This window comes from Xenopus laevis, chromosome 2L, assembly GCF_017654675.1.
Source record: "Xenopus laevis strain J_2021 chromosome 2L, Xenopus_laevis_v10.1, whole genome shotgun sequence".
Classification (NCBI taxonomy): Eukaryota; Metazoa; Chordata; class Amphibia; order Anura; family Pipidae; genus Xenopus; species Xenopus laevis.
In genome coordinates this window covers 49724183-49741295 of record NC_054373.1, presented here as the reverse complement: position 1 = coordinate 49741295, position 17113 = coordinate 49724183, and the positions used below count along the sequence as shown (strand labels likewise).

At 41.7% G+C, this 17113-nt stretch overlaps 1 protein-coding gene across 6 annotated transcripts in view; it reads right to left on the bottom strand.

The window, feature by feature from the left end:
* Nucleotides 1-17113, bottom strand: part of rap1gap2.L (RAP1 GTPase activating protein 2 L homeolog) — a 443489-nt gene that overhangs the window by 77264 nt on the left and 349112 nt on the right. The window contains exon 1 of one of the 6 annotated variants that reach the window (XM_041581867.1): nucleotides 4599-4782. The exons of the other annotated variants lie outside the window; for them this stretch is intronic. Coding sequence (XP_041437801.1) covers nucleotides 4599-4601 — 3 coding nt within the window. The 5' untranslated portion in view covers nucleotides 4602-4782. Of the gene's footprint in view, nucleotides 1-4598; nucleotides 4783-17113 lie in introns of those variants that run through there. 6 annotated transcript variants of the gene reach the window in all.

Below are 17113 nucleotides of genomic sequence, written 5' to 3'. Positions count from 1 at the left end.
TCTTGCCTCTCAGGGTCACGGTCCACCGGAGTGAAGCTACGAGACAAGGCGTCGGCCTTCAGATTCTTGGAACCTGGGCGATAGGTCAAAACAAAGTTAAATCGGGAAAAGAAAAGGGCCCACCTGGCTTGCCTGGGATTTAGCCTCTTGAGGGACTGTATAAACTCCAGATTCTTGTGATCTGTGAAAATCTGGACAGGAATTTCAGAGCCCTCCAGGAGGTGACGCAATTCTTCAAGGGCAAGCTTGACTGCCAAGAGTTCCCGATTCCCGACATCATAGTTCTGCTCTGCGGATGAGAACTTCTTGGAGAAAAACGCACAGGGGTGCAATTTCCCATCAGTGGAGTGTCTCTGAGACAGGATAGCTCCGGCTCCGACTTCAGAAGCATCAACTTCGATGCAGAAGGGTAGTGCAGGATTGGGATGTCGGAGAACAGGAGCGGAAGTGAAGGCCTCTTTCAAGGACTGAAAAGCTTCTATGGCAGATGGAGGCCACAGGCCGGGTTTACCCCCTTTCCGGATGAGGGCCAGAATAGGTGCAATGCAGGAAGAGAACCCCCGGATGAACTGTCGATAATAATTAGCAAATCCGATGAATCTCTGGATTGCCTTGGTACTCAAAGGGAGAGGCCACTCCTGGATGGCCGACACTTTCACGGGGTCCATCTCAAATCCCTCTGGAGAGATAATGTATCCTAGGAAGGGGATCTTGGATACCTCGAAGACACACTTCTCCAACTTGGCGAAGAGAGAGTTCTTCCTCAGACGAGAGAGTACCTCCTTCACCTGGGAGCGATGACTTTCAAGGTCCTTGGAAAAGATCAGGATGTCGTCCAAGTATACGACTACGAACCTTCCTAGGAGATCTCGGAACACATCATTAACAAACTCCTGGAAGACGGCAGGGGCATTGCATAGGCCGAAGGGCATAACGAGATATTCATAGTGCCCGTCCCGAGTGTTGAATGCCGTCTTCCATTCGTCACCCTCCCGGATGCGAATGAGGTTGTAGGCCCCCCGGAGATCCAACTTGGAGAAAATCTTTGCCCCTTTCAGCTGGTCAAAGAGCTCAGCAATCAGGGGCAGGGGGTACCTGTTCTTCACGGTGATCTTATTCAGACCCCGATAGTCTATACAAGGCCGAAGGCCTCCGTCCTTCTTCTCCACAAAGAAGAACCCAGCCCCTGCAGGAGAGGTAGAAGGGCGGATAAACCCCCGCTGGAGATTTTCTTGGATGTACTCCTTCATAGCGGTAGTCTCTGCAGGAGAGAGAGGGTAGGTGCGCCCTCTGGGGGGCATAGCTCCTGGCAGGAGTTCAACCGGACAGTCGTAGGAGCGATGTGGGGGAAGGAACTCTGCAGACTTTTTACAAAACACATCGGAAAATCCCTTGTAAGTGGAGGGCAAAGTCTTTAATTCCGCAGAGGAGACATTCACCTTCTCGAGGGGTTTTGGCGGAAGGCAATGTTGCAGGCAAAATAAACTCCAACGAGAGATCTGCCCAGTGGACCAGTCTATGGTGGGGTTATGCAGACGTAACCACGGAAGACCCAATATTACTGGAGTAGAAGGACAGGGGATGATGAAGAATGAAAGTTTTTCTTGATGCAGCGCCCCAACTTGTACAGATAGTTCCGCCGTGAACTTTGTGACGAATTCAAACTCCAGGGGTTTGTCATCTATGGCGGTAATTCGCAGGGGTGAAGACAATGGAAGCAGGGGAATCTTCATGCGTTCGGCAAAAAAGGCATCCATGAAATTGCCATCCGCTCCGGAGTCGAGGAAGGCCCTTTCGAAGATAGACTTACTTGCCAGGTGAATCTGCAAAGGAAGGAGAAGTCTGCGTGAATTTTCTGGATACTTCTCCTGAGGACCTCGAGTGATGCCCCCTACATGAGAAACCTGAGACATACCTCGGGGTACAAAACTCTTGGCTTTGGCAGGACAGGCGTTGGCAAAATGGGAATGCCCACCACAGTATAAACAGAGACCTGCCATACGTCTTCGGAGTCTTTCCTGCTCGGAGAGGCGAGTCTTTCCTACTTGCATAGGTTCCTCCAAGGGAGACGTCGACACATGAGTCACAGGAACAGCGGGTGTTTGCAGAATCGGCCTTTGAAAGCGAGGGGCCAACATGGGAGAAAATCGTCTGCTGCGCTCTCTCTCCACCTGGTGCTCTCTGAGACGAGTGTCCACCTTAATGGATAGAGCGATCAGCCCTTCCAGGGTGTCAGGAGTCTCTCTGGAGACGAGATCATCTTTGATGCGGATGGATAGGCCTTGGTAGTATACAGCCTTGTAAGCGTCATCACACCAGGAAGTCTCCGCCATCAGTGTTCGGAAGTCTATAGCATACTCATTGACACTGCGGCTTCCCTGCCGGAGCTGCAAGAGACGGGCAGGGGCGTTCGTAACCCGACCTGGAGCATCAAAGACTATACGAAAAGCTTGGAGAAAGTCTTTAACATCAAAAGTCAGCGGGGAATTATTCTCCCAAAGAGACGTTGCCCACTCCAGTGGCTTGCCTTCCAATTGAGACATCACATACCCCACCTTGGAACGCTCACTTGGAAACTGTGTGGGTTGGAACTCAAATTGAATTTGGCATTGCGTGGCAAATCCCCTGCAGGCTTGTGGGTCCCCACTGAAACGAGGGGGAGGTGGAATGCGAGGCTCACCTGTCGGGTAGCTTGTGTTCGTAGGGGCTGCCGCCATGGGGGGATCTCCAGTAGGTGGAGCAGTGGAGGGCACAGAAGGCACTTGAGCTAGCAGGACATCGAGTGCTTGCCCAATGCGAACCTGCTGGTTTTCGTAGTCCTCCATGCGGGATGCCAGTCCGCGGAGCGCTCGTCCGACATGAGGTGTGGCTTCCTCAGAAGGATCCATGGCCCGAAAATAATGTCAGGGAGCCGGGAGCCCCCTCTGGGGAGTAGTCCGGATCTAGGAGGAAGCCCCTCACGAGGAATCAGGGTCGTGGTATCCAGGGGTAAGGCAAGAGAATAATCAAAGTCCAGGCACAGGTCAAAAGACAGGCAGAATACAAACAAAGTCCAAGGCCAGGCAGGGGGTCAATGGCAGGCAGAGAATCAGCGAAGTCCAGGTCCAGGCAAGGGGTCACAACAAGGAATCAGGCAGATAAGCAGAGGAAACAGCAAGGGAACCCAGGAATACTCAGGGAACAGAATCCTATTTTCGGGCGCCATCTTGGCGCCTCAGGCGTCCTTTTATATTCGAATTTGGCGCCCTTGCGCCAGCGTCAGCGCGCCCGCGACCGTCGCGCCGCGCTGACGTCACGGCGCCGGTGTCGGAACCCACGTGGGTTGCCTGGGCGCCGCCATTTTGGATTCTTCGCCGCCGGGAGCGGACGCGACTCCTCGCGCTCCCGGCGGTCTTGACAGTACTGCACCATACCTCCTAACTGTTCCTGTTTTACGATTTTGACAGCTCAGCCCACATTCCTGGATTGTTACTGAAATGTCCCGACTTTCTCTTTGATTTCCTGCACTGAACAGCCAGAAAAAAATACAAAGTTTCTAAAACTTAATTGGCTTTTGGCAGAGAGCCCAGAATATGTGGCAGGTGCACTTGTTACAGGTTAAGAGAAGCAAAGAAACTATTGTAACAATATAAGACTTGCGGCTTAAGGGGCAATTTCACCATCATTGGCAAAATTGTAATAACACGTAAAAAACCACTTTCATAACCTGCCAAATTTTGTAAAATGAACATGGTAATTAGGGGGGTGGCCACAAAATCAGGTGTGGTCAAAAAGCACAGCGTAACAAATCTTTTTGTCCCTCATTTTATTTCCAAAATGTTGGGAGGTATGCTGCATTACAGGTACAATGGATGGCAATACAGTGTTATTCCCTAGTATAGGATTCTCTTGCTACTTCCTACTAGGCAGTGAACCCAAGCAAATATAGGGTGATCCACCAGTCATGGTACCATCAAAGCAGCAGCATAATTTTACACCACCCCTCATAGACTTTAATAAAATACTAAAACAATCCTTAAACAGAAAACAACACTACATATGACAAATAGGATAATGAACAGGCATGTTTCTAATAGCATCAGGCTTCTTGCTAACTGAATGTCTTTTAGAAAGCAGGACCTGGCATCCTGGATATTTATCTCGGTGACAGCTTTCCGTGTTTGCCAGCTTTTACCACTGCCCTTCAGCTAGTGACCCTGAAGTGATTAACCACGTGGCCTCCAGCACACGGCAAGTTACACATAATCTGCACTAACATGCACCTCAGAGCGAATGGATTGTATAAATCCTCAGAGTTTTACACACTACCAGAATTGTTTCTACCCAATAGATATTTAGCATGCAGTGTGTAATTTTTCAATAAACTCACAGCAGGACAAAAATCAATATCTCCAAATATCTCTGCATTCTAAGGAAATACAAGAAGAGTATAAACTGATCTAAATGTCCTGTTCTTCTGTTTGTTAATGCTTCACAACTGTTCTCCCACTTCCATTCCTACCCCCACACCAACTTTGTCTTGGATTGCCCAGCAGAATATTTGTTGGCACACTTACATTGAAAACTAATAGATTGAGCAACTGTGCAGCAGTACTCACCATGAGTCTAATGTTGGATTGTCCTATTTTCAATAAAATAACCCAATAAATGGATGCAGTTTATTCCTCCATAAACACAAGCAGGTTACAGGTTTTGGACTTTTCTCCAGTGGGTGATTATCCAACTCACTTTGCTCTAAGTACCATTAGGCAATGTAATTAGGCAAGTCTTTCTCCGAAGCCTTTTCGGTCAGCAGTTCAAGCAGACGGTAGATCTACAGGCATAATTCAGTCTGTCTTTTAGGAGGCAGGTGAAACCTTATCAATGTTTTTCTGAGCTCAAATAAAATGTTAACCCTGTTCAATGCTGGACAGAAAAATACTAGAAATTACACACAGCCACAGCTGATTTTTTCTGTAATTATACATAATACTCTGTAAATATTAAAGGGATTATGTCATGGTTTTTATGGTGTAGTTTTTATTACTAAGTTTACAATACAAATAATTCACTCTACCCTATGAAATTTTATTCCTGAACCAACAAGTGTATTTTTTTCAAGTTGTAAAATTGTTGTGTAGGCAGCCATCACTGTGCCTGGTCATGTGCTTTCACAAAGAGCCAGCACTTCATGATGGAACTTCTTTCAGATAAGCTATTTTTTCCTCCAAAGCACTTGCGGTGGGACTTGGATTTTTACTATTGAATGCCATTCTCATATCTAACAGGGAACTGTTATCTTGTGTCAGGATGCTGTTATCCTGTTACCTTCACATTGTTCTGATGATAGACTGCTGGGGGGGTGGCATCACTCCAACTTGCAGTGCAGCAGTAAAGAGTGACTAAAGTTTATCAGAGCACACGACTGAGGACACCTGGGAAGCTGACAATATGTCTAGCCCCATGTCAGTTTTCAAAATTAAATATAAGAAAATCAGTTTGCTCTTTAGAAAAAGGGATTTCAGTGCAGAATTCTGCTAGAGCAGCACTATTAACTGACGTTTTAAACAAAAAAACATGTCACTTAAACACATTTTTCATTTACGCAGGATCCCAAAACCTGATATTTTGATCTAATCACTAGTTTGTGGGGGCTGCAAGATTCAAAAATGCAAAACGACTGCCTAAAGTGCATGCTTCTGGTCTTCTAACTAGAAGAAACAGCCTGACATTAGGGAATTTAAAGTGCCTAGGGCAACGATGTTCAAGACTCTACAGCCCCCAATTTCTAAGGATAAGTACAAGACAAAAGGGCGTTATCAATATATTAACTCCTTCAGATGGCAAAACTTAATAAAAACATTTTAAATATGGTGTCAGTATCCCTTTAACTGCTACATGTAGACAACCACAGTTCAAAGATTATCAAGATGCACAGGTTGCTAAGCATAAAGGAATACAGATGGGTAGCCAACACAAGTTTCACAGGATTGTGAACTGAACAGACCAGACTGGTCAAAGAACTGTTAATCAGAATGCTTACTTATGACCTGGTCTACTTAGATGCTGATCTTTATTAACTTACAGGGTCATGTACTAAACCTCAATTTTTTTCTGGTTAGGCTTTTTGGGGCAAAACTTAAATTTTTTCAAGATTTATTTCCCCACAACCATATGGGACTTAACCTATCAAGTGATTGCGGGAGTCGGATGTGAGTATGGAGCGATGAGCAGCCGGTGTGAGAGGTGATCCATCACGGTCAGTAATTTCTCTATCTTGAACAGTGGCTTGCTGCGGAGTGGTGGGATAAATACCATCATATAGCGATTGCCATACCACCAGAGTACCGGGATCTGAATGTCCATTGGATATGTATAGAGGATATTCCCTCTTCTAGTGCCTACATTTATACCATTCAAGACTGCATCATTCTGGGCACTAAAGAATTAACCCCACACCGGCTTCGCCCTCACATGCCGTTTTAAATCAGATATCCCATAACTGATTCCAACAAGTACTTTTTCTACCATCAAATTGAGCACTTTAATGGTTACCTATACTACAGCCACGACGACTGTCGCTCTCCTCATCCTATGAACACTCAATTACGGATTTATCCAGTTGGTTGCAATCCACATACATTGGAGGTCTTGATCTATAGTGTGCACGCAGTTTCTTACATTGTGCTGTATTGTATAACATATGCAAAATAGGATAAATGGGATCCCCACCCCCTAAGCAGCGCTGCTTATTTTAAATGATTTTAGATATTTGGCATGGTGACAATAAATATTGCTTTTTAATATAATCTGTATGGTCCTGGATATCTTGTATTGTGTATTTGCATATAGAGGTTAAGTCCCATATGGTTGTGGGGAAATACGTCAATAATAAGTAAATGTGGACACCTCTTCTTATGCGGGCCTTAATTGGCTGCTATTAACTGTGTGCACCTTGCTTGGGTCATATGGATACTTTTTTCAAGATTTATTATACCCCGATGCTGCTAAAAGCCCAAATCCGAAAACCCAGCATCTCAAACCTGCCGAGGTCATGTATAAGTAAATGGCAGATGCCTCTATCCTTATTTGAAGATATTAAGGTCTGAGCTAGGTTTATCCCGATAATCCAATAACCTGAAAAAATCCAGCTATTCAGGATTAAAGTCCGAAAAATTTGTACAAGTCGAGTTTTTGCACGATTTTATCGAGTTTAGTTTTGAGTAATTTTATTGAGAAATAAGGTAAAATCATGAATGGGAGTTTGGTCGAGCTTTGTTTAATAAAAAAATTAGATACATTTGGATTTTAGTAAATAGCCGATTTATGTCTGATATATGACAGGTCATTTGCAAAGTGCTAAATATGGGCCCAAGCCCACACCACTTCCTAGGACAGAACTGTGCTCTGTGCCAAAATCCAGTGGTAGGTACACAGTGCAGCAAGACCTCAGAGGCTAGTGCTTTTTAAATGAGAACTAGGGGTGTATTTTACACCCCTTAGTGTGCTAGCACTTGTGTCCCAAGTCATAGTAAATTACCCTTTTGGCGTGACCAGCAGGCAAAACGTAGTAGTTTCTGAATCCATGTACACTCAGGTACACTGCTCACAGATATCTACATGCATGTGTCTCAGTCTGATGATCAATATATTTGCTTATGACTTGCACTCTTATCTTGTGTTTTTTCTAAAATTCAAGGACTCAAGCAATTGGATGAACTACAAATGGATAGGTTATCAAAGACACCAGGGTAGCATGCTAGGTAAAAACATGGAAACCACCTTTGCATGTGTTTAAACTTCATGCAGGTAGAGCAAAGAACAGATATCACAGTCTAAGGAATCACATCCAAATTATTGGGAAAGGCGATGTGTTAAGCAATATTCAGCCAAATTTGTGACACTTTGCTTTGTCAGATCTATAGATGATGATGGGGCATAAACATGGCTTTCATGATCAGTATACTTATTCAGCTTCTATTCTATATTTGGATAACATATACCCCTTTTCTCCTCCTTTTTTTTCGATTTTCTGTGAATTTTTAACTTTTTTTTTTTTAGTTTTATAATATCAACTTTCTTTAACCTCTCTATATGACCTTATGGTCAGGGGCACCTTGGGGCTAATCATAATCACTGCAGCTGATAATAGGTGAAGGCAAAATTACCTTAATACGTGAAACTGAATATGATTGGTTAAATCAGAATTCCATTACAGCCCCCATGTGAAAATTTACGTAACTCAAAGTTTTCTGTAATCATTTTCTTTGTTACAAAAATGATACTTTTTGTTCAATTGCTTAGTTGCTCAAGATCTACTACAAGATCTTATTAAATGTTAAAAATGCTCTAACTGATAAAGCCTCCATAATTCATCCTCTGGGCCAGACAATTCCCACAGCACAGCATTCATTTCAGTAAGAAGACAATTGTAGCTGTGTGTGCTGTAATTTATTATGGCTCCATCTGTTTTGTATTGATTTCAGCCTCAACTGCAACTGGATTTTTATCACAGTTAGAATATATTTTATAGATATTGTGAGTCATAGTAGGATAGTTACATAGTTAAATTGGGTTGAAAAAAGACAAAGTCCATCAAGTTCAACCCCTCCAAATGAAAACCCAGCATCCATACACACACCCCTCCCTTTTAATTAAATTCTATATACCCATACCTATACTAACTATAGAGCTGAGTATCACAATAGCCTTTGATATTATGTCTGTCCAAAAAATCATCCAAGCCATTCTTAAAGGCATTAACTGAATCAGCCATCACAACAACACCCGGCAGTGCATTCCACAACCTCACTGTCCTGACTGTGAAGAAACCCCTACGTTGCTTCAAATGAAAGTTCTTTTCTTCTAGTCTGAAGGGGTGGCCTCTGGTACGGTGATCCACTTTATGGGTAAAAAGGTGCCCTGCCATTTGTCTATAATGTCCTCTAATGTACTTGTAAAGTGTAATCATGTCCCCTCGCAAGCGCCTTTTTTCCAGAGAAAACAACCCCAACCTTGACAGTCTACCCTCATAATTTAAGTCTTCCGTCCCTCTAACCAGTTTAGTTGCACTTAGTCTCTGCACTCTCTCCAGCTCATTTATATCCCTCTTAAGGACTGGAGTCCAAAACTGCACTGCATACTCCAGATGAGGCCTTACCAGGGACCTATAAAGAGGCATAATTATGTTTTCATCCCTTGAGTTAATGCCCCTTTTTATGCAAGACAGAACTTTATTTGTTTTAGTAGCCACAGAATGACACTGCCCAGAATTAGACAACGTGTTATCTACAAAGACCCCTAGATCCTTCTCATTAAAGGAAACTCCCAACACACTGCCATTTAGTGTATAACTTGCATTTATATTATTTTTGCCAAAGTGCATAACCTTGCATTTATCAACATTGAACCTCATTTTCCAGTTTGCTGCCCAGTTTTCTAGTTTAGACAAATCACTCTGCAAAGTGGCAGCATCCTGCATGGAACCTATAGTTCTGCACAATTTAGTATCATCTGCAAAAATAGAAACAGTACTTTCAATGCCCACCTCCAGGTCATTAATAAACAGGTTGAAAAGCAAGGGACCTAGTACAGAGCCCTGCGGTACTCCACTAACAACACTGGTCCAATTAGAAAATGTTTCATTTACCACCACTCTTTGTAGTCTATCTTTTAGCCAGTTCTCTATCCAGGTACTAGGGATGTAGCGAACGTCGGAAAAAAAGTTCGCGAACATATTCGCGAACTTGCGCAAAAACGCGAGCGGTTCGCGAACGGTTCGCGAACCCCATAGACTTCAATGGGAAGGCGAACTTTAACATCTAGAAAAGACATTTCTGGCCAGAAAAATGATTTTAAAGTTGTTTAAAGGGTGCAACGACCTGGACAGTGGCATGCCAGAGGGGGATCAAGGGCAAAAATGTATCTGAAAAATCTGCCTGTGTGTGCTTGGAAGAGATAGTGTAGGGGGAGAGCTGTTAGTGATTTCAGGGACAGATGATAGTAAGTTTGCTGGCTAGTAATCTGCTTGATACTGCTCTGTATTGGAGGGACAGAAGTCTGCAGGGATTTGAGGGACATTTTAGCTTAGGTAGCTTTGCTGGCTAGTAATCTGCTGTTCTCTTTAAACAACTGCCATACGTTGACCTTGTAGGCATTGTTTGCCCAGTTTTTTTGGACGCAGCCACTGAAGCACAGTTGCCAGAAAAAATATGCCATATAAATGCTGAAAATAGTCATTTTTCGCCATACGTTGACCTTGTAGACATTGTTTGCCCAGTTTTTTTGGACGCAGCCACTGAAGCACAGTTGCCAGAAAAATTATGCCATATAAATGCTGAAAATATAAATTTTTTTGGTTGCAGCCACTGAAGCACAGAGGCCAGAAAAATTATGCCATATAAATGCAGAAAATATGCATTTTTTTGGTCGCAGCCACTGAAGCACAGTTGACAGAAAAATTATGCCATATAAATGCTGAAAATATAAACTTTTTTGGTTGCAGCCACTGAAGCACAGAGGCCAGAAAAATTATGCCATATAAATGCAGAAAACATGCATTTTTTTGGTCGCAGCCACTGAAGCACAGTTGACAGAAAAATTATGCCATATAAATGCTGAAAATATAAATTTTTTTGGTTGCAGCCACTGAAGCACAGAGGCCAGAAAAATTATGCCATATAAATGCAGAAAATATGCATTTTTTTGGTCGCAGCCACTGAAGCACAGTTGCCAGAAAAAATATGCCATATAAATGCTGAAAATAGTCATTTTTTGCCATATACGTTGAGTCAACGTATGGCAAAAAATGACTATTTTCAGCATTTATATGGCATATTTTTTCTGGCCTCTGTGCTTCAGTGGCTGCGGCCAAAAAAACTGGGCAAACAATGCCTACAAGGCCAACGTATACACTACTACAGCGGTGGATACGGATTACGTAAAATATATGAATGCTGCTTGAAAAAAGTGACTCCGGTGTTTTTTCTGGAGACGGTAATATTATGGATATTTAGACAGAATGGGAACAAGGTCACACAGCTCGATGGCGGGTTGAAGAAAACAGTGTGCAAATAATGCCTACAAGGCCAACGTATACACTACTACAGCGGTGGATACGGATTACGTAAAATATATGAATGCTGCTTGAAAAAAGTGACTCCGGTGTTTTTTCTGGAGACGGTAATATTATGGATATTTAGACAGAATGGGAACAAGGTCACACAGCTCGATGGCGGGTTGAAGAAAACAGTGTGCAAATAATGCCTACAAGGTCAACGTATACACTACTACAGCGGTGGATACGGATTACGTAAAATATATGAATGCTGCTTGAAAAAAAGTAACTCAAGTGGTTTTTCTAGAGACGATAATATTATCAATATTTAGACAAAATGTGAACAAGCTCACACAGCTCGATGGCGGGTTGAAGAAAACACTGTGCAAATAATGCCTACAAGGCCAACGTATACACTACTACAGCGGTGGATACGGATTACGTAAAATATATGAATGCTGCTTGAAAAAAGTGACTCCGGTGTTTTTTCTGGAGACGGTAATATTATGGATATTTAGACAGAATGGGAACAAGGTCACACAGCTCGATGGCGGGTTGAAGAAAACAGTGTGCAAATAATGCCTACAAGGCCAACGTATACACTACTACAGCGGTGGATACGGATTACGTAAAATATATGAATGCTGCTTGAAAAAAGTGACTCCGGTGTTTTTTCTGGAGACGGTAATATTATGGATATTTAGACAGAATGGGAACAAGGTCACACAGCTCGATGGCGGGTTGAAGAAAACAGTGTGCAAATAATGCCTACAAGGCCAACGTATACACTACTACAGCGGTGGATACGGATTACGTAAAATATATGAATGCTGCTTGAAAAAAGTGACTCCGGTGTTTTTTCTGGAGACGGTAATATTATGGATATTTAGACAGAATGGGAACAAGGTCACACAGCTCGATGGCGGGTTGAAGAAAACAGTGTGCAAATAATGCCTACAAGGCCAACGTATACACTACTACAGCGGTGGATACGGATTACGTAAAATATATTATGGCTGCTTGAAAAAAGTGACTCCGGTGTTTTTTCTGGAGACGGTAATATTATGGATATTTAGACAGAATGTGAACAAGGTCACACAGCTCGATGGCGGGTTGAAGAAAACACTGTGCAAATAATGCCTACAGGGCAAATAATGCCTAAAAGGTCAACTTATACACTACTACAGCGGTAGTAAAATAAAAAAAAGTAAAATAAAAAAAAATGAATATTAAAAAAAAAAAATTAAAGTTGGTGCTGCTGAACTACTAGGAGCAGCAGATTAGCACACCAGTCCCACTCCCCAACACTGCTAGACTAATAGCACTGGGCTCTTATAGTAGTAGTAGTAGTAGTAGTAGTAAAACAACAAAAAAATAAATAAAAGCAGTCCTTACAAGGACTACTGTTATTGCAGCAGTCAGCAGATGAGATCAGAAGCAGGACAGCTGCCCACTGCAGCTACATACAGAGCACTGCAGTAGAAGGTAGATTACTAGCCAGCAAAGCTACCTAAGCTTAAATGTCCCTCAAACCCCTGCAGACTTCTGTCCCTCCAATAACAGAGCAGTATCAAAACGATTACTAGCCAGCAAACTTTCAACTGTCCCTGAAATCACTAACAGGCAGCAGCTCTCTCCCTACACTATCTCTTCAGCACACACAGGCAGAGTGAAAAAACGCTGCAGGGCTTCGGTTTTTATAGGGAAGGGGAGTGGTCCAGGGGAGAGCTTCCTGATTGGCTGCCATGTACCTGCTGGTCTGGGGTGAGAGGGCAAAAAAAAGCGCCAACAATGGCGAACCCAAAATGGCGAACGTCGCGCGACGTTCGCGAACTTCCGGCGAGCGCGAACACCCGATGTTCGCGCGAACAAGTTCGCCGGCGAACAGTTCGCGACATCTCTACCAGGTACAAATACTATGTTCAAGGCCAACATTCCTTAATTTAACCAGTAACCTTTTGTGTGGCACTGTATCAAATGCTTTAGCAAAGTCTAAGTAAATCACATGGCTAAAGTGGTGCTGTTTTATACATCAGCAGCCTTTTTATGCAGACCCTGTGGCTGCAGGGGGGCCCAGCAGATTTAATTAATATACAATTTCAAAAAATATTGATAAAACGGGTTAGCCTGTAGATATTTTGGGGGACTGAAAAATAATTTGCTGTGGAACCCAGTAATATCTAGTTACACTACTGCACGGATACCTAAACAATTACTTATAATTCGACATTGTCATTGGCTATTGATAGAATCTATCAGAAATAGGTTCATACTCCACAGAGGTCTGCCTTTAAAAGTAAAAAGAATGTATGCACGGAATCCAGAATTCGCTTCAGGATTCAGGCGAATTCGAGCCTTTTTCAGCAGAATTGACCTGAATGCAAGAGCCCGCTTGAACCAAATCCAAACCTTAGAAAATGCAAAAACTTTGAAGCACACTGCTAATTTCCAGGGGCACCAAGGCTTTGGATTTGGCCAGATCCTGACTTACAGGGTTTGGGTTTAAAGATTCCTTATTCAGCTGTATTTTTCCTAAAAAAACAGTGCTGCTTTGTGAAACTAAACTCCCAGGCTAAAGTCAATACTATCTGAAGAGGCTCTACTTGTCCATCAATGTCCCAGAAATTTAAAAAAGAGGTTATTCATTTTTGATTAATTTGAATAAGAGACTGGAATATGAATAGGATAAGGCCAGAATAGAAAGTAATAAAAAGTAGCAATAACAATATATGTATAGCCTTACAGAGCATTTGTTTTTTAGATGGGGTCAGCGACCCTCAAATGAAAGCTGGAAAGAGTCAGAATAAGAAGCTAAATAATTCCAGGGTCGGACTGGGCCCAGACATGCTCCCCCGGAGATTTTTCACGCATGCGTGAGAAGGGAGTTTAGAGGTCAGGATGGGGGCCCCGGGGACTGCCAGGAGGGCCCTTCATTCGATAACACAAAAAGTTAACTTAAAGGTGCACCACTTCTTTAAGTGATTGCATTATAATTCAAATTAAAGTTATTGCACAGACTGATTTGCTATTCTTCAGCAGACCCCAACATTTTAGACAGCTCTAAATCTATTATGTTGTTCATGATAGTGTGATGTAGTATTTGTAATGATTTGGCAATCTGGTTTGTTGCTTTTTCTCTCTATTTCATATGCATGTACAACTAATTTGTAAATATACCTTTGTTATTTCAGTTCATTATTTCAAAGAATGTCACAAAGGCAAAGTATGAAGCAAGCATATTAACATTTACATGGACGTGCAGCCAAGTGCTTTCACCCCCTATTCCCAATAGTGAATAGAACTGGACGTCTCATAACAATAACTGTGTGGCCCAATTTAATTCCAGAATTCACTGAAAAGGGTCAAGCTTATATATTGTATACCCCTCACCACAAAAATCCTCAGTACAACTACTGTACAATGCTATATAAGATAATAAATTACATTTTTGCCTACCTAAACTCCAGACTTAAAGGTGGACTCCAGCCTAAAACTCAAAACAATAAAATTCTAACTAATGAAAATGAAAGAACCTTCAATTCTAAGCAACTTTCCAATATTCATTTATTAAAAAAATATTCACTGATTGTAAAGTTATTTGTAGGGATAAGTGAAAATATTTGCTGTGTTCTGCTTCATAAAAAACTCTTAACTGGATCTCCCACTACTAATAAATCCCTTAAATTTTTTGACCCCTTCGATATCCAAACATAGGGGGATTGGGACTGATCCTATCTAATTGTGGATCCGCTTTAATGATTTTCCAATTTGATCGGACTGCTTGGCAAATAGAAGGAGATAAATTATTAAACTGGGTAGATAATATTCTATTTGCCAAGCAGTCCGATCAAATTGGAAAATCATTAAAGCGGATCCACAATAAGATAGGATCAGTCCCAATCCCTCTATGTTTGGATATCGAAGGGGTCAAAATTGAAGGGATTTATTAGTAGTGGGAGATCCAGTTAAGAGTTATTTACCACCAAAATCGGAATCATCATGGCTGCCTTCAAACAAGTGTGGTTGCTTTAGGTGCCCTTCCTGTCTGTCTTGCCGATATATGACTCCAGGGACAAGTTTTGTAGATCCACAAACAGGACATCGATATTTAATACGGCATCATATTACGTGTACAACTACACACGTTATTTATCTAATTACTTGTTTATCTAATTACGTACTTGGTTTTCCTATGTCGGCAAAACAGACCTCATGCTCAGATTACGCATTGATGGCCATAGATCGGCAATCAACACTGCCTTTAGGGACAATAAGACCACTAAACCAGTGGCCAAACTTTATTTGGAGATGGGACATGGGTTGCTCAAATATTTGGCAATTGACCATGTCCCTGTACCTCGTAGGGGTGGTAATCGATCACGGCTACTACTGCAACGTGAATCCTTTTGGATTAAAACCCTTGGCACAATTTCCCCCAACGGACTTAATGAATATTGCTCATTTAATTGTTTTCTAGATCAGCGCTGAATTCTGCTAAACCATTAGATCTGACTCCTATTATGTCACCTGATAACCCTTTTTCTTTTTTCTAGATTTATTAATTTGTTTATATTGTTACCAATTTATTGATTCTTATGTGATAGTTATTGGTATGTCATATTTAACCAATCAAGTGTTGTGGTGTCACTGGATGGGCGGGATTGTATAAGTTTTAAATTCTGTAACTTTATTGCTAAACTTTATAGTTTTTGAGAAAGGTTCAAGACCATGAACCGAAACGTCGATACGGATGCATTGTATAATATATGCTAATAAATAATTATTGACTTCTAACACGGTGTGCGTGTAAACTTGGAATGCTGTATACCACAATCTACACACTGCACCCGAAGTAGCGGACAAACGACGTGTGCGGACTTGCAAGGAGGCTATATATATATATATATATATATATATATATATATATATATATATATATATATATATATATATATATATATATATATAAAGCTGGAAATGGAGATCGCACTCACAGGTCTTAGAAGTGTTTAAATGTCTTTATTCAGTGGACAAACGCTGACGTTTCGGCTGACACGACAGCCTTTCTCAAAAAAAAAAAAAAAAGGCTGAGAAAGGTTGTCGTGTCAGCCGAAACGTCAGCGTTTGTCCACTGAATAAAGACATTTAAATACTTCTAAGACCTGTGAGTGCGATCTCCATTTCCAGCTTTATATTCAAACTTCAACTAGGACTGCACCCAGGCATAATTAATGACATTTTCGTTAGTGCCGGTTTTTCCCTTCACTATATATATATATATATATATATGTTGCAACCCCTAGTGACACAAGAGCATATTTACAGGATATTTTACATGTTATCAATAGTATTAGTTGTTTCTAGTTTGTGACCATGTACGTAAACAGTCTATATACTGTAATACCGCATGAGGATGGGCTAAATGCAGTGATCCCCTTATTGAGTTCATTGCTACATTTTATTTGCATAAGAACTATATAAATTTGAAACACATTTTTACTTGCAAACTTCTGGAAAAAATGTGGCCCCTTCATACCTATGATATGAAATTTATTTTGGGTCATCTACTTTTCTGTAAATATGGCAGATATTACAGGCACTATATATATATAACCATTTTCTTTTTATGGTTTGGGTCAGAGAATGAGCTCCTATGCTTTTGTAATAAACTCAAGGCTATAAGCAGCACCATAAGTTTTACCCTAGATTACAATTGGGAAACTATAGATTTTTTGGATGTCTCAGTATATACTGTAAGCAGGATTACATACCAACATTTTTAAAAAAAAACCACGGACAAAAATACTTTATTGCACTTTCAGAGTAACCATCCAAAACATCTTTAAGAAATTACTGCCCAGACCCCAAATGTTTTTGGTTTATATGGATTAGGGGGGCCAGAGGGAATGCCTTGACCTTGGCCTGTAATCTTGACTATGCTTCTGTTTCCTGATCTTGTACTGCATTTTCTGTTTGGTACCAACCCAGTCTGGCCATTGTTTATGCTTCCAGTTCCCCATTCTACTTCTACACGTTCGGTTCCCTAGCCTGCCCAGAACTCTATACTTGGTTCTCTCA